The following is a 22156-nucleotide window of genomic DNA, read 5'->3' as shown; positions in this document are numbered from 1 at the left end:
CTTGACATCGTTCTGTTTCCTCGAAGGAGCATCTGGATGGGGAGAGGGTGCCAGAGGGGAAGGGTCTGCTTTGTGACTGCCCCCCACAGCCCCCTCAGAACTTATCTGTTGCCCAGGAAGCTGTAGCTGTGAGCGCAACAGGTGGGGCTTTGTGCGCTTCTGTGGGCCAGCCTCATCCTTCAGGACTGCTCTTGCATTTCTGGCCCAGCCTCTTTCACTCCCTTTGGGGCAGGCAAAGAACAACAGAGCAAAATGAATTCTAGAATTCTCTCCCTGTCCCTGGTAAGTCTGCCTTGATATCCCAGTGGTGAATTGTATGTGTGGACAGGCAGTTTTGGAGGGTTGAGAAATAGCAGTCTTGCCCCTGAACTGGCACAACTTCAGGGGTCTGGGTCTGGACCACAGTGTGGCTCATGGCTTGGGGTGTTGTGACATCATCCACATGCGCCAGTACCCTGTGGCCTCTTCCTCCACCCTGCCAACAACATGCAAAGGGCAGCCAGTCCTGGCTCACACCTTGGAAGAGGGACGTGGGGCAGTTGTCGCTTCACTGAGCCTAGATGGTGACCGGAAGGGCTGACTCAAGCCTTCAATCTAACTGGTTTGTGTGTGTGTATGTTTGTGTGTGTGTGTTATTTATTTGAGACAGTTATATGCCATTTAATCAGTAGCATTTCTAAGTGGTGTATAAAAACCATATAGACATTGAAATAATAAAAGCGTATCATAAACCAGAACGCTTCCTTAAAACGCCTGCTGGGACAAGAAAGTCTCAACAAGGAGGGTGTCTGTGTAATTAATCTGAAGCTTGCCCCCCTCACCTCCACCGCATGTGGGGTTATTGGGGGAGGAGCAGGCTCAGGCCAGAGCTGGAGGCCCCATCTTCAGGAGGAACCTGCAAGACCACACCCAGGAAGCCAGACAACTCGGGGGGGTTGTGGCGCTCTTCTCGCTTACAGGCCGAGGGAGCCGGCGTTTGTCTGCAGACAGTTTTTCCAGGTCATGTGGCCAGCATGACTGAGCCGCTTCTGGCGAAACCAGAGCAGCACACGGAAACGTCGTTTACCTTCCTGCTATCTACTTTCACTGTGCTTTCGAACTGCTAGTTTGGCAGGAGCAGGGACAGAGCAATGGGAGCTCAACCTGTTGTGGGGATTTGAACCGCCGACCTTCTGATCGGCAAGCCCTAGGCTCTGTGGTTTAGACCACAGCGCCACCTGTGTTAGCCTGTCCCAAAATTTGATTCTGGCAAAAGACCCTCCTCTGCTTTGGATTGCTTCAGTCCACTGGTGCAAACTGGGTGGGAGAGATGTTTGATGCTCAACATTTTCCATCGGCTTCTTCACTTCTGAAGGTCCTGTTTCTCCACTGACATTTGAGAGGGGGGGGGGCAAAGTTGCAGCACTGCAAGCATTTCAAACCAAAATAAAAAAATTCATTCAAAGACCAACTAAGTTTTTATTTTGGTATGAGCTTTCGTGTGCATGCACACTTCTTCATATACACTTGAAACAGAAGTGTCAGACCCTTATGAATATACAGAGGGTGGTGGGGGTGGGTGGGAATGGGTGATGGGCTGGTGGGAGTGGTAAACCTGTAGATGGCTGTTAACGACTGCTGATGACTGCAATTAGTCCTGGGCTGAGGCGCTAAAGAAAGCTTGATCATGCATAATGAGATAAGAATCCGATGTCATTATTCATCCCAGGTGGCTCCATGGTTTTAAGCTTGGTAATGAGTTCCAATTCAGCAACTTCTCTTTCCAGTCTGTTCCTTATTGCAGTCATCAGCAGCCGTTAACAGCCATCTACAGGTTTACCACTCCCATCAGCCCATCACCCATTCCCACCCACCCCCACCACCCTCTGTATATTCATAAGGGTCTGGCACTTCTGTTTCAAGTGTATCTGAAGAAGTGTGCATGCACACTTCGAAAGCTCATACCAAAATAAAAACTTAGTTGGTCTTTAAGGTGCTACTGAAGGATTTTTTTTATTTTGCTTCGACTCAGACCAACACGGCTACCTACCTGTAATTTCAAACCAAGCCTGCCTTGATTTGTGGGATAAGGGGGCAGCTCCACCAGGTGCTGGGGGGGGGGGTAACCTGGGGGACTGTGAAGCCTGAGCTTGATTTCAACCTTTATTTCTAATACGTTCTCCCCACCTTTCTACATAAATCATTATCAACCAATTAACATTGCCCTCATCCTTCCGCATGTCTCCTGCCCAAAAACAAACGTAGGCAGGTAAAGAGACACCGTGTGTAACAAACTCTTAACGCCTGCTGGGCGCTCTCTCAAAAAAGCCCTAACCTCCCTCACAGGGTGGTTGTGAGGATGAAATGGAGAGGAGAACCATGCAGGCCACTTTGAGATCCATGGAAGATAAAGGTGGTGTAGGAAGGAAGGAAAGGACACCTGGTCAGCCACAGCAAGGAACTGATGCTGGCAATTTTATATTCTTTGACTCCTTGTGGTAGGGTAGGCTAACTGAATTCTATCTGGGCTTGCCTCAATTTCAACTGCTGGGTTCAAATGTCCGTCATGCTCAGTTTTCCCCTCCTCCCAACAGAAGTCCCACAATGTTCCTTAAAAGCTTGCCCTGGCATTGCATGGGGGGGGGGGCTCACCTGTGGCACCTGAATGCTTCCTGTGCATCATTTTCCTGTTCCTGCTGGTTCCAGGAAGCCAGTGGGGACATAGATCTTTGGTAGCTGCTTGATCTGGTGCCAGTGCTGTGAGATTCGTGGCCCTTAGCCACGAGGGAGGGAGAGCTACACCACGGAAACTACAACTAATCCAGAATGCGGCAGCCAGACTGGTGACTGGGAGCAGCCGCCGAGACCACATGACACCGGTCTTGAAATATCTACATTGGCTCCCAGTACGTTTCCGAGCGCAATTCAAAGTGTCGGTGCTGATCTTTAAAGCCCTAAATGGCCTCGGTCCAGTATACCTGAAGGAGCGTCTCCACCCCCATCGTTCAGCCCGGACACTGAGGTCCAGCACCGAGGGCCTTCTGGCAGTTCCCTTGTTGCAAGAAGCCAAGTTGCAGGTAACCAGGCAGAGGGCCTTCTTGGTGGTGGCACCTACCCTGTGGAACGCCCTCCCATCCGATGTCAAAGAGAAAAACTACCAAACTTCTAGAAGACAACTGAATTCTCTCTCAAAGCCATCCACCACTGTCTCCTGGGGGAGGGAGTTCCACAGTTTAACTCTGCGCTGTATTAAGGACTTTCTGAATCTCCCAACGTTCAGCTTCGTGGGATGTCCGCAAGTTCCAGGGTTGTGAGAGAGGGAGAAAACTCCGCTTTCTCCATAAACTTCTGTCATGTCACCCCTTAATCTTCTTTCCCCCAAACACTGCAGCTTTTCTTGGCAGGCGAGTCGCTCCGTCCTCTCCTTCCCTCCTGCTGCCCTTCAAGAACTCATTCCGAAAGGTGGGCACTGAAGGGGACAGAGCCTGGGTGGGGGGGCCACGGCCTGGCTTCCTGCTCCCGGCGCATTTGTGAGAAGCAGCAGCTCCTCTGCTGGGACCCCGCCGGGACCACATATCACCAGTCCTGAGAGATCTACACTGGCTCCCAGTACGTTTCTGAGCACAATTCAAAGTGTTGGTACTGACCTTTAAAGCCCTAAACGGCCTCGGTCCAGTATACCTGAAGGAGCGTCTCCACCCCCATCGTTCTCCCCGAACACTGAGATCCAGCTCCGAGGGCCTTCTGGCGGTTCCCTTGTTGCAAGAAGTGAGGTTACAGGGAACCAGACAGTGGGCCTTCTCGGTAGTGGCACCCACCCTGTGGAACGCCCTCCCAGCAGATGTCAAGGCAATAAGTAACTATTTTACTTTTAGAAGACAACTGAAGGCGGCCCTGTTTAGGGAAGTTTTTAATGTTTGGTGCTGTATTGTTTTTAATATTCGGTTGGAAGCCGCCCAGAGTGGCTGGGGAAACCCAGCCAGATGGGCGAGGTATAATTATAATTATTATTATTATTATTAATATTATTATTATTACCGGTATTATAACAATACAGAGCCCCCTTTTGAATTACACCCTCTCCCTCGGGTGTCATAGAAGGAAGATCCCTAACTGAGTCAGGACGCAGCCTTTCTCCCTCTGCCGGGGCTCTTGAGGAAACTGGCCCCTTGCTGGGGTGAGAGACGGCAACCTCCTCCTCAAAGACCTCCTTGGTTTGCAGGGTGGTGCAGTGGTTAGAGCGCCCTACCAGGATCTGGGAGAGGCCAGCATTCCAATCCCTGCTCAGCCAGGACCTTGGAGGTCAGTCGCTGCCTCTCAGCCTAGCCTACTTGGTAGGGTGGTTGTGAGGAGAACGTGAGAAGGAAGAAAACCCACATGGGCCACCTTGAGCTCCTTGAAGGAAAAGGGGTGGAAACACAATATTGAAGTAAAGAAATAACAATCGAACTTTTTCATCAAAGAAGGCGGCAGGCCACAGCCCGGCCACCTAGGAGACAAAAGGGATGCTCACTTTTCTGCAAGGCCAGGGAGAACCAAGCTGGCCACCTTCCCTCCGTCCACACCAGGACAGGCAAGGGACCTCTGTTCCCTCCTGAGGATTGACTGGCTGGCACCTCATGGCGCACCCTCGGGGCATGCCAAGCCCAGCACCCTGGAGGGCTATCCCTCGCTGCCCGCAAATCCTGCCCCGAGGGCCAGGCTAGTCAACAGAACGCCTGTCTCCACGGCAACGTGGCTCGGCCAGCCCAGGCTCCCGCCGGCCCCAGGTAAATGCTGCCAGCTTGCGAAGTCCCAGGAGCCAAAGGAGAAGAGGGGAGGCTCTCCTGCTGCTGCTGCCCCCCAGGGATGTGGCTGGGTGCCAGCTCCTCCTCCCAGGCCCTGCTCCTGTGCCCTTCCTGGAGGCAGCCGGAGCTGCAGGGAGCCATGCTGAGGCCCCAGCCAGCCCTGCAGGGTTGTCGTGAGGGCTTCCCGAGAGAAACGGGGCTGTCGCTCTGGGAGAAGGTGGACTTGTAAGGTGTTTGGGCCTGAGCTCCAGAGGAGGAGAAGCTGCGTCAGAAATGGGTGCTACAGCTTTCCCCTGAGATTGATGTGTGTGTGTCATCGGGATGCTCTTGGGATACACTGGCCTGCATTTTGGGGATTTGCATGTAGCAGGTCATTTTTATTCTGAGCTCCCCTTGGGTGGAAAGTGCAACTCGTACATCAACGTTGCTTTTAAACATTTGCATTTCATCATTTAACCTGCCCTGGAAAGATTCTGTCTGATGATGGCATGGCTATTGAGATCTTATTAAGAAACATGCATCTCTTTTTTTACCTTGCCTGGCCTTTGACTGCTGAGAGAGGACGCTCTCTAGTTGAGATTGTAATTGGGTTTAAACTGTCTTTAATATGATTCTTAAATTGTTGCAACCTTCCCTGGGACCTTATGGTGACCATCACCATCGGGACAAAACACATGGTGACTTTATGATTTCTTAAATAATCCGTGGTTTAGGTGGACACGCGATGAGGCCTGGGGTGGGTGGCTTCCTTGTGTGGCTCTTATGGGAACTTCTCCCCAATTCCCTATGACATGCCTACTGTTGTGGGGAGAACTGAGCTGGATGTACATATGAAAAAGCACGATACCTCCAATAAATATGGACTATAATTTGCAATTCCACCTGATCGCTTCCAACAGATGAGCTGAAATCCCTCTGCATTTCTACAGAAACACTCTCATGGTTAATAGTTACCCAGGGTGGCTGGGGCGTCCCAGCCAGAGGGACGGGGTATAAATGATAAAAGTATTATTAAAACAAAGTATTATTGATACTTTTCCAGGTTCTGGTGCGGACCCTGTGCCTTGAAAGCTGGTTCCAAGTCCAGCGTTGCAGGTTCTAAGAAGGCGCTTGGTTCCCTTTGGCATCCTCTGTGTGAATGAGCTGATCTGTTCTCCTCCGAGGCGAGGATTCTGCTGTCTGGAGAAAGGCAGAACTTACAGGGATGATGGAGGCGGAAGGCAGAAGCTGTAAGCAGGGTGGCATCGGGGTGGGGGGGGTGGTTATAGCAGCCCTGGGGGGTCCAGACCCTGCCCCTGGGTGTGTGCACCAGCCTCATCAACCACTGAGCAAAGCCAGGAGTGGTCCCCGAGGGGTGATGCTCTCAGGGGCGTGGGGGGTGGGGGGAGGCAGAGACCCAGAGACAAATGGGTACAAGTGAGTTCAGGGATGTGGAGGGAACCGACGGGTCACTTGTGCCATCATTATCGGCTCCCCCCTTCCTCCAACAGCCACTCGTGGAGGACGAAGGAAGCGGCTGCGCCTGTGCTCAGAGCAAGTCGAAAATACAAAGGAGGTGGAAGCGGCGGCGGCGGAGAAGCAGAATGAGCCCCAGCCGCCACCCAGGACGCGGCAAAGCAAGCCGTACCAGTACTGGACCATACTCCAGAAACGCCTGCGACGCGCTCTGGACATGGTACATTTCTTGCGGGAGAAGGCGGTCTGGCCAGGGGGATCCAGGTGTGGCAGCTGTATCTCAATGAAATCCTTAGCGCCTGGGGATCAAGAGAGGAGAGGTGCCAGGGCACCAGCCGCTCAGACCTGCTCAGAAAATGGCACCACGCACCTGTCTCAAGTATCCATCTCCCAGAGATGTTTCCTGCCATTGCAAACAGGCTTTTGGAGGGGGCTGACGTGAACCCTCTTGTGGAAGGGGACACCCAGGGCCTTGACATGCTTATCCATTGGTACCTTGTTCCTCTCTTCCTGCTCCCTGCAAATGTGCTCTGAATCTCAGGGGCCAACAAGATGCCCAAGCGAGCCCTCGAGAAAGACCCAAGTGCCTCAGGGCTCTGCTCTCCTCATTTGGGATTCCTGGCAACTGGCACTCAGAGGCATTTTCTGCCTCCGACAGGCGGCAGCAAAACACAGCTGTTGAAGCGAGTAGCTTTTGACCGCCCTTTTCTTCATGAACGTGGCAAATCCGCATTTAGAGAAATCTAAGGAGGTGACCATGACGGCATCTTTTGGGAGTGAATTCCGTTTTTAAAACCATGTGCTGCCCCGCCATATTTGGGTAGTAGGAGCACGAAGGAGAACGTCAGGGCCAAGCCCTGTTGGTTGTCCTGACCTCCTCTGCCTCGCATTCTGAGCCGCTCGCAAAAGCAGCCAATATTTGCCACTCCCTTTGGGGGGCCTTCCTTAACATGTTTTGTTCTGCCATCAAGGTGTTTGCCAGCCTCCTGCTCCCTGAGAGCATTTTTTATTGATTTTAAACTCATTTTGTCACCCCCCCCCCAGTGATGACACCCGGGGCTGAGGCCCTAGTCCCCTCATACGGGTCATAGAATCATAGAATCATAGAGTTGGAAGAGACCCCAAGGGCCATCCAGTCCAACCCCCTGCCAAGCAGGAAACACCATCAAAGCATTCTTGACATATGCCTGTCAAGCCTCTGCTTAAAGACCTCCAAAGAAGGAGACTCCACCACACTCCTTGGCAGGAAATTCCACTGTCGAACAGCTCTTACTGTCAGGAAGTTCTTCCTAATGTTTAGGTGGAATCTTCTTTCTTGTAGTTTGAATCCATTGCTCCGTGTCCGCTTCTCTGGAGCAGCAGAAAACAACCGTTCACCCTCCAAGGAACATGCAGCTCCCATGAAACTTCCAGAAAAGGAATCATAACATGGTAGATTTGGGAGGAATAAGCGCATGCAGAGCGCGCTCCCCTCGGCCCAATGCTCTTGCTGGTGGCGGGGCCAACACTGCCTGTCCTTTGTCTCCCTCTTGCAGATGAAGAAGGAGGACTTGAAGCCCATCCACCTGAGCCACGGCCTGCAGCACCTGAGTCGCTCAGTCTTGGGCAGCCCCGTACGCTGCGTGACGTACCATTTGCACGGGAACCGCTTTGTGGTGCTCGACTCGGAGAACAAGCTGCACTTCTTGAGGGAGGACGGCTCCTACAAGAGCTGCCTGAGGGCCCCTGCCCCCATGGTGGGAATCCTGTACGCCTCAATGGTCAACCAGTTTGTGGCTTGGGACGAGGGCGGCCTCCAGGTCCTGGACTCCGACTTCCAGCTGCTCTCCCAGGTCCGCTCTGCCGTGCCCATCCGATGCGGGATCTACAGCGAGAACCTGAACCGGATCCTGACCGCGGGGGAAGGGAACCTGACCATCTGGGACTTCCGCTATGGCTGCCGGAGCCTGCAGTGCCGCGCCATCCTGAGGGAGGGCCTGGGGCCTGGAGACGTCTTCTCCCACATCGCCCTGGACACCAGCAGCTTCCAGCCCCAGCGCTGCTTTGCCTCCAGCATGACTGGAGCAGCGGCCTGGGATGTCTCCAATGGGAAACTCCTCTCTTTCAAGATGGAACTTCACAGCAGGTGAGGCTCCTCCCGGGCCCTGCAGAGAACTGGCCTCCCAGCAAGGAGAGAGGCCCCCACTGGGAACAGGTTCCCCCCATGGAAGGATGGCCTTTCAGGGCTGCTCTCTTGGGGGCAGAGCTGGGGCAGGTTCCTTCTTGTTCCATCTTGGACTATTTAAGGCAGCCGTTCCCGAACTTTTCTGGTCTGCCACCCCCTTGGTTCCATAAATTCATTTCCAGTGCCTCCCACCCCACCCTACTCTATAAAAAAGCATCATTTGGAGCAGTGGCTTGCAAACCCACTAAGGGAGATAATTGTTACAGATTTTAATATTGTGCAGCTTGAAACAATTGGATACATAAAAACGGAATCCTATTGGAATACAAATTGCCCAGACCCATCAATCAGATTCAAAGCTTCACTAACCAGAACTTCCTCAAAAACAGGTACAAAACAATGGTACCACCAGAAAGTTGTATAAAGCATATGCACATTCAAGCATAGGTTCTTCTTCTTAAATATATAACATAATTACATTCTGCAAAAATCAAAGCTCTGTTTATTCCATAGCTTGTGTGAGCGTGGATCCAGCCTAAGTCTATACAGCTCCCGGAGAGGGTAATTTGCCCCTCCTCCTCCCGCTGTGCCTGGGAACAAAGATCCAAAAGGCAACTCCCTCTCAAAATGGCAAATTTGCGATTGAATACCTTAATCATGTGACCTAAGGTTAAACACTCACCTGTAAGAGCAGAGAACATCATCAGTTAATCATTAACACACTTTGAGAGCTTCAGAATGCCCCAGTGGAATTTTCCAATGCACACCACTCAGGTTGTGGCTAGTTTGACCCCCACCCCACTCCCATGACTGAGAAGCACCGCCACTTGTCCTCCTGTGGCTCCAGCGTTATCTGTTTTTATTATTTCTTAAATTTGTTAGTCACTTTATCTTGCCCAGGGCAACCCAAAGCAACTTGCAACCAAACTTGGGACTTAAGGAGAGAGGGGGTGCATTTATCCAAGGAAGCCAATGGGAAGTAGATCCCGAAGGGACGGGAGAGAGAGAGAGAGAGAACGTCTCTTCGCACACAAAGCACAACAAACGTCCAGAATTCTCTCCTACAACTTGTGGTGGTGGTCACTGAACTCTGGGGCTCTGAAAAGGGGGCAGCTCTTGGTTTGTGTCCTGCCGCTAATACCCCGGAGCCACCTGGCTGAGCTGCTTTGGGAAGTGGAGAGCTGGTCTGCATGGTCCAGGCCTAGGCAAACTCGGCCCTCCAGATGTTTTGAGACTACAATTCCCACCATCCCTGACCACTGGTCCTGTTAGCTAGGGATGATGTGAGTTGTAGTCTCAAAACATCTGGAGAGTCGAGTTTGCCTATGCCTGGCATGGCCCATAGAAGCATAAGCTCATAGAATGGGAGGCCATGCAGTGCAAGAAGGATCTGACTTAAGCCGGGCTGCTTTTCTTGGTCTTCTCTCCCAGGGCGATCACAGACATCACCTACTGCGAAGTGATTGGCTGCGCTATCACGGCCTCACGGGACACAACCATCAAGGTCTGGGACAAGAACTGGCACATTCAGACGGTCTTTGTGGGCCACACAGGTGAGCGTGGGTGATGTGGAGATAAGGGCAACGGAAAAATCCCTCTCCCTGCCTCAGCCACTAGGAAGGCCTTTAGCAAGAGACCGACGCCTCTCTCACCCGTTGGCTGAGCAGGGACGCCTTCGTAGCACCTCTGGCTCCTGCCTCCCTCGCAGGAGTGGCGTGTCCAAGAGGGATGCCTCATTGGTCATGGGGGCAGCCATGGCTGTAATGGCAACGCTTTTCCCCTACAGGATAGTTTTATGGCCAGAAAGTCAAAGGGGTACAATGATGGGAGGCTGAACCTGTTGAATTTCTGCCTAGCACGCAGCTGCTAAAAGGCATAAGGGTGCCTAGCAGCTGTCAATGTTGAATGTCTCTAGGTCCTTCATAAGGTCTGCCGAGCCACCGTTGGCCATTTGAATACCAATCCTGGCCAAAACATCTAGATCAGGGATGTCCAACCGGTCGACAGGTCGATCCCTGGGTGATAGCAGTAGATCGCAGGCTCGTTTTTCTCTGTGGGGGGGGGGGAGAGCACCTGCCCCCTTGCCGTCCTGACCTGGCCAGAGTCTGTTGCTGCTCTGCTGCCAGCCATGGTGCCCTTCTACACTGGTAAGTCAGAAGTTCACTCTGAAAAGAGGCTTCTGGGATCCCCAGCCATGCGATCGGGTGTTGGTAGACCATTCCTGGCGCCCGTCCTCTGCTTCCCCACAATGGCCCTCCTGAAGGTGAGCACGGAGAGTGTCGTCGGGGACGAGGGCCGGCCTAAGCGCCGTATCGGAGGCAAGGTGAGAGAGAGCATTTATTGTTTTGTAAGAGATTATATGGCATGCCCCCCCAAAGCAGAAGAATTGTGGCACCTCCCCCCTAAAAAAAGCTCAAGAACTTTGGTCTGTCCCCCCCCCCATGGGTAGATTACTGTCAGTTTTTAATTCTGGGAGTAGATTGCACTCTCTAGGGAGTTGGATGTCCCTGATCTAGCTATATGAATTAGTACTGGGTTGTAAGGAGAACAAAGAGCTCAAAGGTGGAGCCTTCTCTCCTTCTGAAGAGGCGGGAAGGCATCGATCCACTCCTGTCTCCATCCCCACGTGGCTGTGACTGGTTTTGGCCCCCTTTGAGCCTCTTGTTCCCCCCCAGGTCCGGTCGTCGCTGTGACCATCTACCCTCAGAGGGCCATCATATTCTCCGCCTCCCAGGACGGCACAATCCGCACCTGGAACCTCAACACCATTGACCAGGTGGACCAGGTCCATTTATCGGAGCCCGTGGAGACCCTGAAGGCCGTGACCCTGTCTCACATCGTCTCCATCTCCGGCTCGTCCCTGACCCTCTGGAAGATCAACAAGCTCTACTCGCTCTACACGCCCGTGGGCTGCCCCATCCGCCGCATCAACTGCGTCAACCTGGAGGCCCTTGGCAACTTCCCCGTCCGCGCCCTCTGCATCTGCCAGGACTCCACCGTGCGGATGGTGGATGCTCAGAGCGGAGTCATCATCTCCATCCTTTTCTTGGACAGCCCCCGCCAGGGCCTGGAGCTGGCGTACTGCCTGCCGCGCGAGACCCTCTTTGTGCTGATGGAGGATGGCGCCGTGCTGTGGGCCAACAGCGCCCAGGACCCCATGCAGACCAAGAAGAGTCTGCCAGGCAGCACCTGGGAGTCTGACCCCTGCTGCCTCATGGTCTACAGCCACGTGCTGGACCCGGAGAAGGCCTATTCCCAGTGGCTGGACGTGCTGGATTGCAAGGGCTACAAGAAGCAGTGGCTGAAACTCCCAGATAAAAACAGGTAAAGTGGGTGAGATGGACTCAAGAGAAGCCCCTCTCACCTGCTTCATTGCCAGGGCTGCCAGTGGGTCTTGCTGCTGCCTCCCTCCCTCCCTCCCTCCCAACTACTCCTGCATCCTGCCTGGGGGGCAGCAAAGCAGTTGCTGGTCAACGTTCCTTATGAGTTAATTTCATAGAATCGTAGAGTTGGAAGAGACCACAAGGGCCATCCAGTCCAGCCCCCTGCCAAGCAGGAAACACCATCAAAGCATTCTTGACATATGCCTGTCAAGCCTCTGCTTAAAGACCTCCAAAGAAGGAGACTCCACCACACTCCTTGGCAGCAAATTCCACTGTCGAACAGCTCTTACTGTCAGGAAGTTCTTCCTAATTTGGCGTGTAAAGGCAGCCCACACTCTTGTCACCCCCCCCCACTATTTTGTTGTTGTTGTTGTTTTGTTAATCTTTGTATTTTTTTATTAATATTTTAACAAGAAGAACAAGAAACATCACATTTCAAAAGCAGGAACTGTAAAACACCAAAACTATAATTTCCCCGTTAGAAACATGCACAATCACTGATTTGGTGGCATGAAAGAATACGACAGACTAATGCAACTACAAGTAATATCTACACTAACGATACACGTAAAAAAATGAAACTAAACAAAAATATCATGCAAAGCCTTAAAATAAATAATGCTTTGAGGTGGCTTGAAGTGAGAACAATAATGAAACCTTAGGCTACTCATATATCTAAAGAACTACTAAGTGGCAGAGGGATGTTATTTTTTCCACAGGTGAGCCTAGTTCACGCAAGAACCTGGGTGGGGGGGTTAGGAAAGTGATGCCAAGCACACAATTCAAAGCGCTGGTGGAAGAAGATGACCAGGTTTGGCTCTACTCACGAAATCTATAAAGTCAACCCAAGTTGCAGCAAAATTCTCTTTTTGGATTTGTCCTTGTGCAAACCTTTTTCTTTTCTTTGACCGCCTCCAGATTGGGCTAATCCTTCCCCCCACCCCAGAAGCTGCCATTCCATCGTGCATATCTCTCTGAACGTGCTTATCAAAGGACACTTCTCTCTTCCCCTCCCCCCACCCTGCCCAGGTTCCTGCTAATTTTGGGACACAAAACGGGCTTCCTCACTGTCGTGGAGTGGTTTCTGGCCCGAAACCGCTACAAGGTGGAGGCACACGGCTCCCAAGCGGTCACGGCCTTGGCTGAATACCCCACGCAGATGTGTATCATTTCAGCAGGTGAGTCCTCTGGTTCGGCAAACCCAAATATCAGGGTCTTCAGGAAGGCCAGCGGCAGGGGGTGGGGTGTGCAGAGGGTGATCTTGACCCTCCATGCATCCTGCCCCCCCCCGGCACGAGTGCTGCCCGGCGGCAATATGGGGGGGGGGAGCTCAGACCCCCTGCGCACAAATATTGAGGGGGATGGAGCCCCTTCTGCCCTCTATAGTTGGTGTCCCCAAAGGACAGAGAAGGTCTTTTGGTAGTCCAGCTATGGAGGTCCCTCCCCCAGGAGACCCTTGCTTTAAAAGAGGATGAGGATGATGTATATTTGGCTCTAGGAGAGTTACTTTGGTCAGAATTGAGTCTACCCTTCCAGAGTTAATGCTCAATACATCGCTTCTGGTCCATGAGCCACCAGAGCTGTTAGAGGGCCGTGGAATTTTGTGTCTGGGGCTTTTTAGACTCCCCTGCCCATGCGCTATCTGAAACCCCAGGGCACCTTGGTTGCCAAATGTGAAATACCGCGTTTACTCAAGTGTAATGCTCACCTTTTACATCGCAAATATTAGGGCGCACATTAGATTTGATGGCGCATTTACATTCGCCAGCAAATACTTTTTTGATTTCCAGGTTTTGAAAATTGAGGTGCAGACTGGATCTGATGGTGCACTAGGTTCACCTAAATATGGTATATTGGCAATGTTTTCAGCTCTCCTGCCCCACCACAAGGATGGTATAGTTCAGCGTTTCTCAACCGCTGTTCCGCGGCACACTAGTGTGCCGCGAGACGCTGGCTGGTGTGCCGCGACATGCGGCGACGAGAAGGGTGATTTGCATTGTCACGTGCCTGGCGGCCGCCAATACCCTTAACTGACCCGCCGGAAAGGAAGCCAGCCGGGTCACGACGCGGGGCGAGCGCCCGCGTCGTGACCCGGCCGGCTTCCTTTCCGGCGGGTAAGTGTTGTTCATTGGCGGCCGCCAGGCACGTGACAACGCAAATCGCCCTTCTCGTCGCCGCACGTCGCGGCAAAATTTAGACAAACTAAACTAAAATTTAGACAAACTTAAAGAAGCTGGCTGGATGAGCTCAACCTGAAACTTGCTGAGCAAAGGATTGTGCTGGTAGAGAAATCAGCGGCTTGTGAAGCCTTATTACAGGAGATTGCAACCAACACAGCAATTGGCAAGTGTTTCTTACAGTCATAATTATATAGTCAATATAGGGCGGCACAGAGTTAATTTTTTTAACTTTTTTAATGGTGGTGTGCCTCGTGATTTTTTTCATGGAACAAGTGTGCCTTGGCCCAAAAAAGGTTGAGAAACTGGTATAGTTTGTAGCCTAAACTTCCTAATGAGTTGTACCCTTCAGTACTGGGGCCAGGAATTTAGCAGTTCAGAGGTTGATAGAAATACAGGGATACAAGAATCAAACCATTCATCGACACATAGCTCTTATAGAATAAATGCATTTACTAAAGATATATATATACACACACACACCGTATTGTTCCATCTATAAGACGGCCCATGTATAAGACGCCCCCTATTTTGGGGGGACCCAGATTTAAGAAAATGGCGGGAGATATATCCATGTATAAGACGCCCCCTAATTTTTGACATTATTTTTTAGGGGGGGAAACCTAGTCTGAAACACAGAAAAATATGGTAATTTTGCTAAGTGGCTACAGCAGAATTCTGGGACGAGTTCAAATCCATTAGATTTTTAGAATCCTTGCTGCAACCAAGACCCCAAGTTGGGAGGGACTCAGGCATCATGCAGACCAGCCCCTCCAAACTCAAGACAATAACAGGGTGTAGCTCTGCAGAAACCAACCCTGGGAGACCGGGGGGGGGTGAGGAGAAGGATGAAGAAAGAGGAGTTTCCCCCCACTGGGGCTGACCCTGTGCCTCTCCTTGCCCCCGGGGCAGGTGCCGACCGCACGGTGAAGATGTGGCGTGTTTTCCCCTACACCACGGAGTGCCTGGTCCCGCTCCTGAGCTTCTCCTGTGCCTCCCCTGCCTTGCACCTGTGCTCCCTGGGGGAGACACTGGCGGTGGCCTTCCAGGACCCCCAGACGGCCACCTATAGCGTCGTCTACTACAACCTGATGAAGCAGACGCGCTCCGAGCACAAACCCGAAGATGATGCCCAGGACAACATCACAGGTGCGCAGGAGCCGGGAGGGCGCCAAGGCCAGGCCATTGGGGGGGGGGCGAACTCGGCTCTCCTGTCTCACAGCTGCTGCCCCTTCACTGCCTCCCTCCCTCCAGGCCTCTGCTGCTGCCCCAACCTGAAGCTCGTCGCTTCGTCCAGCAGAGACGGATCCGTGAAGATCTGGGACATCGAGAACAAGCTGCTGCGGTGACTGACGGGCCGGATTCTGAATGGGGAATGGGGGTGTCTTGTGGGCCGGGGCAGCCTCCTGCTCCCGATGGGGGGCTCTCTACTTCTTGCAGCTTTTGCACCCAGCACTGGAAAGCAGAGGCTGGAGGGGGGGCATCTGTCCGGGATGCTTTAGCTGCCATTCTGGCATTGCAGGGGGTTGGGCTGGATGGCCCTTGGGGAACCCTTCCAGCTCTACGGTTCTTTGTCTGCTGGCGTGCCTTTGGTGAGCTAGCATAGGGGCATCGGAAGCTGCAAGCCACAGGTTCCTCCAACTCAGGGTCTCCCCAGACTTGGGTCTCCAGCTGTTGTTGGACTACAATGCCCATCACCCCACGCTCACAGGACCAGCGGTCAGGGATGGCGGGAACTGTGGGAAGGTGCAGGGAGGATATATTGTTTAATTATACCCTTCCCAACTTGTGCTAACAAGCTCTATGATTTAGCAGAGTAGCATTCCCATTTTTAAACTTACACAGCGGATAACGTCTTTGCCAGGCTTGCATAAGCCTCTAAAATAAGTTTCCTGGTAATTCCCCTTTATTCCCTCATAAAAGAATAGACACGACACAGTCTTGTACAAAAGTATAAAAAATAGTTTACTCACATTCTGTTCACAGAAGGATCCCAGAAGGCAGACTTAGGTTACAATATATACTGTATACACGTGGAATCTATCCCATAAGGAGATAGTTCAGGCACCCCCAAACTGTGGCCCTCCAGATGTTTTGGCCTACAACTCCCATGATCCCTAGCTAACAGGACCAATGGTCGGGGAAGATGGGAATTGTAGTCCAAAACATCCGGAGGGCCGAAGTTTGGGGATGCCTGAGATAGTTCCTTTGTCCCCTCTTGGCTGGAAGCCAATTTCAGGCTAAGGAGATGTTGCTTCTTCGAGGAATGGCGTCAGAGAGAGAGATGGCTGCCTCCCTTGTGCTATTTTGTTACCTGAACAGGTGAGGTCACACCCACCTCTGGTCACATGTAGAGGAAGTTTATCCCAGTCCAGGAGGAAACAGGAAGTTCGGACTGGCTGGTTCAGACACCCCCATTTTTTATGTCCACTCTAGGAATGTTGTATTTGACTGCTCTGTCACCCCACAGGAACTGTAGTACAAAACCAGCCGGGGACCCAAGTTTGGGAAGCCCTGGTCTACACTGACTGGTAGCAATGGCTCTGCAAGGCTTTGAGCAGGGATCTCTCCCAGCGTCACCTGGGGACACCGAGGGACCAGCCCCAGTCTGGCACCCACTCAGTTGGGAGCAAGTACCATGGGGCTTAGGGGACCCAGGTGGCGCTGTGGTTAAACCACTGAGCCTAGGGCTTGCTGATCAGAAGGTCGGCGGTTCGAATCCCTGTGACGGGGTGAGCTCCTGTTGCTTGGTCCCAGCTTCTGCCAACCTAGCAGTTCGAAAGCACGTCAAAATGCAAGTAGATAAATAGGAACCGCTACAGCGGGAAGGTAAACGGCGTTTCCATGTGCTGCTCTGGTTTGCCAGAAGTGGCTTTGTCATGCTGGCCACATGACCTGGAAGCTATACGCCGGCTCCCTCGGCCAATAATGCGAGATGAGCGCGCAACCCCAGAGTCGGTCACGACTGGACCTAATGGTCAGGGGTCCCTTTACCCTTTACCTTACCATGGGGCTTGATTTGGAGCGAGCCCACTCTGTCTTGTCCCACACAGGGATGCCTGCTTTGCTTGCAGGGCAGTGTGGCGCCTCCTGATTGTTTGGGAGGCCGTTGGAAGTTTGAAACTTTTGAAACTTTTGCTCTGTCCGGCATCCCCTGTTGAAGTTTTCTTCCTAATGAGTGATTGATTGGCTCCTTAGGGCTTTGCCAAACATCACAACAGTCCAGTTGCGCTTCCTTACCTGCGCACTCTCGGCAAAGAAACTGCAGAGTATCTTCTTGCGTAGCTAGAAGCCTGTGTGAACTTGCAGAAAGCGGCACACGATAATTAACAGAGATAAGCTTCTGTCTTCTAAACTAAAAAGCTTTTTTTGCAGAATAAGAAACAACTGACCGGGAGAGCAAGGCGGCATGACTGCTCTCCTTTCCGATCAAAAATGAAAGTAAAGTTTTTCACACACAGAACAAAGAAAACATTCTGTATGTAGGAACTGTAACATGATCCCTTCCCAGTGATCAGGTGACACACAGCACATAGCAAACAGCTGAAACCCTTAGTGGGTACCTGCTTCTCCTCACATCCCCAACACCGGAAGCTTCAAAAGGAAATAGCTGCAGAGAACCCTCCTCCTCCGCTTCCCCACCGGCGTTGAGAGTTTCCATTGCTGCTGCTCTAAAAATTCCTTGCCCACCTTCCCTTTAATTTTGCTATGTCATCCATTTCTTATTTCTATTTAGAACTGTAGAGTTGAAAGGGACTTCCAAGATCATCCAGCCCAACCCTCCGCAATGCAGGAATCCCGGCTGAAGGATCCATTGAGACTTTACATCCATAGCTACCTTTCAGGCGATTTTGCTTGGGTTTAAAAGCGGAGCTTAAGGCGGCCTCCATGCACTTTATGCTTTTAATGTTTCCATCCCTTCTGCTCTGGGCTGCCCAGCCGGGGCTTGTGGGAAGGGTCCTTGGAAGCCAAGCTCACTCCCCCCCCGCCCCGCCCCCCCCATTTCTGCCCTGCAGGCACCTGAAGATGAACACCATCCCGGAGAGCCTGGCCTTTGCCAACCACTGGGGGGACCTGCTGGTTGGGCTGGAGAGACACGTCTTCCTCATCCACCACAACAAGTACCTGCCCAACCACTACAAGATGAAGGTGGGGGCATCTGGCGTCCCTTTGGGGGTGGGGGGGGAGCAGGCCACCTGCCCGGGCTCCCCGCTACTGCCCCCGCGCTCTTTGCTGGGGATGGCCGTGGAGCTGGTCCCGCAAAGCCTGTGCCCTGTCTCTTGCAGCTGCTGTGCGCCAGGTTCCTGGAGCCCCTCAAGGGCATCCCTCTCCCCATCAGCGATGCCCACTTCGAGGCTCTTGTCAAGGAGAACGTCCGGCGGCTGAAGCAGGACCAACCCTTGGAGGAGATTGAGTAAGATTCTGGAAAGCAGCTGTCTCGCTGAGCACCCAGCGCCAGGGGCACAGCACCTGGCTCCCTCCTTCCCTCACTCTGGCGCCCCTTAGCAGGGCTGCTGAGACGAGGCTCTTCTGCAATGAAGGACACCTATCGATCTACAGGGCAAGTGGAGAGTGCAAAATAACAGGTCCTTGCCCCGAGGACTTTACATTCCATCCTTTTAGGAGGGGAAAGGAAATGGAGGCAGGGGAGAAACAGAGGAATCAGAGCATTTATTTTGTCACTTCCTGCGTAGGCTAAGCTGCAGTGCGCCTTGGGGGGGGGCTGCAGGAGCTCGAGGTGTTGTGGCAAAAGGTTGGTTTTAGAAGGGATAGGAAGGAGGGCAGAGAGAAAGATTCCTGCATTGCAGGGGTTGGGCTGGATGACCCTCGGGGTCCCTTCCAGCTCTACAATCCTGTGATACTGTTTGGGGAGGCAGCTCCAGGGGCAAAGAGGTCACTGGGTGGCTGAGGGTGGTGCTGAGGGGTGTTTTAGGACAGAGAAGCAGCTGAGCGTCCCTGGGGGGAGAGGCCAAAGTCAGGATGTCAAGCTGCCTCTGGGGGTCTCCTCTCTCTCTCTCTCGTTCTCCCCACTCAGGTCCCCTGTGCCTGGAGGCCGCAGGATGGCCTTGCAGGAATCCGGAGTGCTCCGCGACATCCATGCCAGGACGGAGGTAAGTCCTGCCGCTCCCGCTGAGAAGACCAGAGCCACTCCAAAGGGCAGCTGTGCCCTCACTGGTGCCAAGGCCAGCTCCACAAGTGCCATGCGCCACTCAGCACCGGAGGAAGCTGCCCTGGAGTCCCGTGGGCGATGTTTCTTGGCGAGATGGAAATGGGGGTTCAGGGGACAGCAAAGACCAGGCACATTCCAAGGGGGGAAGCAGGCTGCGAGAGGGGAGAGGCTTCTCAGCCTGGCAGCGTGTCTGGAGGGGAGGAGAAGGGAGGTCCCCCGTGGGCAAGGGGCTCTCTGACCACGGGGCAGAGCATGGGAGGGAGGGGAAAGGGGCAGAGAGGCCTTGAGCTCTGCACCCTCTTGCAGGGACTCTCCCAGATGGCCGACAGGGACCAGGATCTGGAGCTGGTCCAGAAGGGGAAAGCAAGCGTGGCCAAGAAATTGCGGCCCACCAAGGAAATGAAGGAAGAGGCCTTTGAGAAATACCTGAAGATATTCTACAAGCCGCAACCCAAAATTGAGGTGAGGCTGGGGGGTCGACAGGAATCAGAGATGGTGGCAGGTAAGGGGCACCTTCCAGCCAAGGGTGGTCTCCGTGGAGGAGGTCCTGCAGCCCCTCCCTGCCTCGGATGGAAGGGCGAGGGGAGGGGAGGGGAGGCCAGCCCAGAAGAGGTCAGACTTCCCAGGAGCTTTTGCTCCTTTGAGCATCTCCTCTGCAGAGCCATGGAAGAGAGACAGGGGGTAATTTTGCATGTTCATCCAGTTGGGCCGCATTTATTGCGTCTCCCCTCCCCTCCCTGCCGCCTTGTCTCTGCTCCCAGATCCCGGAGGAGGACACCTTCAATGCCGATGAGGTGCTGGAAGTCATGCGCCAGGCGAAGTCCCTATCGGAGCTCTATGGGCCAGACGGCATGTTCCTGGGGTGCTTCCCCCCACCCATTTCCCTGGAACGTCCCGAGACATTGGAGGTAACTGGTGGGGTGTTCCTCTGCCCCAGAAGCCATGGGGTCTCCTGCCTGATGTCTCTGCCCTCTCGCCGGTGGCTCTGAGCCAAAGGCCAGCTCCCATTGGCCCTTCCTCAGTTTCCCTTGGCGAGAGATGCCTTTGAAGCCACCAGGGGGATATGGCCCGGAGGCTGAGCTTCAGCATTCTGCGTCCTTTTGGGTGGCCTGAGGTGATGCCACTGAGTCCTTGTCCAAGGTGGCACCTTAGGGCGACTGTGTGGAGCCATCTTGGTTTGCGAGAGACCTGGTTCTCCTGCCTTCCTCCCGCCTGCCCCACAGGACACCAGCTCCCCTGCAGAGGAGAGCCCCCTGGCGGTCCTCTCAACAGCCCCGTCTGTGTCTGAAATCAAAGAAGCTGTATCCCCGGTTCCTCCAGTGAGAGTCCCGGTTTTTGGGTTGAGAAGGAGCAAAAGTGAGCAGGTGAGGGGCTGGCGGGGCAGCTGGAGTGGGGAAGGGGTTGGAGCAGTGGCAGAGGACTGAGAGTGCCCCTCTTGTCTCCCAGATAGGCATGGCACAAAAGGGGAAGAAACCCCCCAAGCCGAGGAGGAGGAGGTTGCCCCCTCCGGTGCCCTCGCCACTGGTGACAGCCCCCGAGGAGATTCCGGAGCCCAGCTCTAGCTCTCCCTTGGACGAAGCGGAGACATTTTCCCCCAGCACAAGACGTCCTTCCCCAGGCCTCATCCTCTCTGGAATGGACACCAGGGGTAGCAAGGTCAAGATTCGTAGGGCAACGGTGAGATTCCAGAGCGCCAGAGTGCGTGGGGGGGGGCAGGGAAGTAGGAAGCACATGGACTGACAGACAGGCACACACAAAATCTAGTGTTTAAAATTTGTGCCCGCCTAATCCCAGATGTTGTGAGTGCACTTGAAGCTGCTGCCTTAAATTAAGTCTGACCTTTGGTCTGTCCAGCCCAGTGCTGTCTTCTCTGGCTGGCAGCAATTACTCCCTCTGCAGGGTCTTCCTCAGAGCCGGGATATTGGGGCAGTAAGGCCCTTTGGGATTGAGATGCTGTGAAGGATTGAATCATAGAATCATAGAATCATAGAGTTGGAAGAGACCACAAGGGCCATCCAGTCCAACCCCCTGCCGAGCAGGAAACACCATCAAAGCATTCTTGACATATGCCTGTCAAGCCTCTGCTTAAAGACCTCCAAAGAAGGAGACTCCACCACACTTCTTGGCAGCAAATTCCACTGCCGAACAGCTCTTACTGTCAGGAAGTTCTTCCTAATGTTTAAGTGGAATCTGTTTTGAACCTGGGACCTTTTGTATGCTGGGTCTTTTGGAGAGATGGTTTCACTCACCCATCCATGCAATCTGAGCATCGGATGGAGGGGCTCACAGCATCCACATCTGACACAGTTTGCTTCTTCATCAGTCTCAGCTTTGGATCCAGCACGGAGGAAGCAGGTCTCTGTGGTTCCAGCTTCCAGCCCAGCCCAGCCCAGCCCAGCCCAGCCCACAAACACACACAGCTGGGTGGGGAGTGGAGGACTGGCCCCCACCCATTAGTTTAGAGGGCCCCATCGCTTCGTTGCATCTCTCGCATCGCATTCGCAGCACAGTATTTTGGGAGGCTGATGAGGACCCTTCCATGGCCAGCTAGGTGTGTGGCCTCCATCTGTCTTGGAAGACTATGGAAGAATCTGTCTTCAGGGATAAAGTCAAACCGCAGGAGAGTTATGGCACCTGCGGTGGCTGTAGAGACCAATAAAAGAGGACCTGTTTTATTGCAGGAGGGCCTCTTCTGTGGTGCCTCCCCACCTGCGGGATGCTCTCCCCAGGGAGCCTCACCTGGTGCCCTCCTTACATATCTTTAGCTGCCAGGCAAAAGCATTCCTCTTCTCCGAAGGCCTTTGGCTAATTAAACAATCTCTGGCTTTTTAAACAGTGGGGAGATGGGGGTGTCATTGCTTTTGTTTGTTGCTATGGTATGTCTTTTTCATTTTTATATTGTAAACCACCCTGTGGTCCTCGGTTGAAGGGCGGTATAGAAATTTGATAAACAACAACAACAACAACAACAACAACAACAACAACAACAGTCTTACAAAGGATCTTGTCTGACTAGTTTGGGAACTTATTCTATTGAATTC

General features: G+C 53.1%; 1 protein-coding gene across 2 annotated transcripts in view; it reads left to right on the top strand.

The window, feature by feature from the left end:
• Positions 1-5808: 5808 nt before the first annotated feature.
• WDR97 (WD repeat domain 97) overlaps positions 5809-22156 on the top strand; it is a 33705-nt gene continuing 17357 nt past the window's right edge. Inside the window, exons 1-15 of one of the 2 annotated variants that reach the window (XM_060278203.2) lie at positions 5809-5995; positions 6257-6441; positions 7757-8346; positions 9817-9938; positions 11061-11709; positions 12798-12946; positions 14858-15094; positions 15200-15290; positions 17962-18094; positions 18232-18359; positions 18981-19056; positions 19422-19577; positions 19877-20023; positions 20339-20479; positions 20562-20792. In XM_060278203.2, coding sequence (XP_060134186.2) covers positions 5971-5995; positions 6257-6441; positions 7757-8346; positions 9817-9938; positions 11061-11709; positions 12798-12946; positions 14858-15094; positions 15200-15290; positions 17962-18094; positions 18232-18359; positions 18981-19056; positions 19422-19577; positions 19877-20023; positions 20339-20479; positions 20562-20792 — 3060 coding nt within the window. In that variant the 5' untranslated portion in view covers positions 5809-5970. The remainder of the gene's footprint in view (positions 5996-6256; positions 6442-7756; positions 8347-9816; positions 9939-11060; positions 11710-12797; positions 12947-14857; positions 15095-15199; positions 15291-17961; positions 18095-18231; positions 18360-18980; positions 19057-19421; positions 19578-19876; positions 20024-20338; positions 20480-20561; positions 20793-22156) is intronic. The other variant, XM_060278204.2, reaches the window with a different exon arrangement.

The sequence above is a fragment of the Zootoca vivipara genome, chromosome 8, assembly GCF_965207765.1.
Source record: "Zootoca vivipara chromosome 8, rZooViv2.hap1.1, whole genome shotgun sequence".
NCBI classification, from domain to species: Eukaryota; Metazoa; Chordata; class Lepidosauria; order Squamata; family Lacertidae; genus Zootoca; species Zootoca vivipara.
Note: the sequence above shows the minus strand (reverse complement) of the source record. Positions and strands in the feature narration are given on the sequence as shown.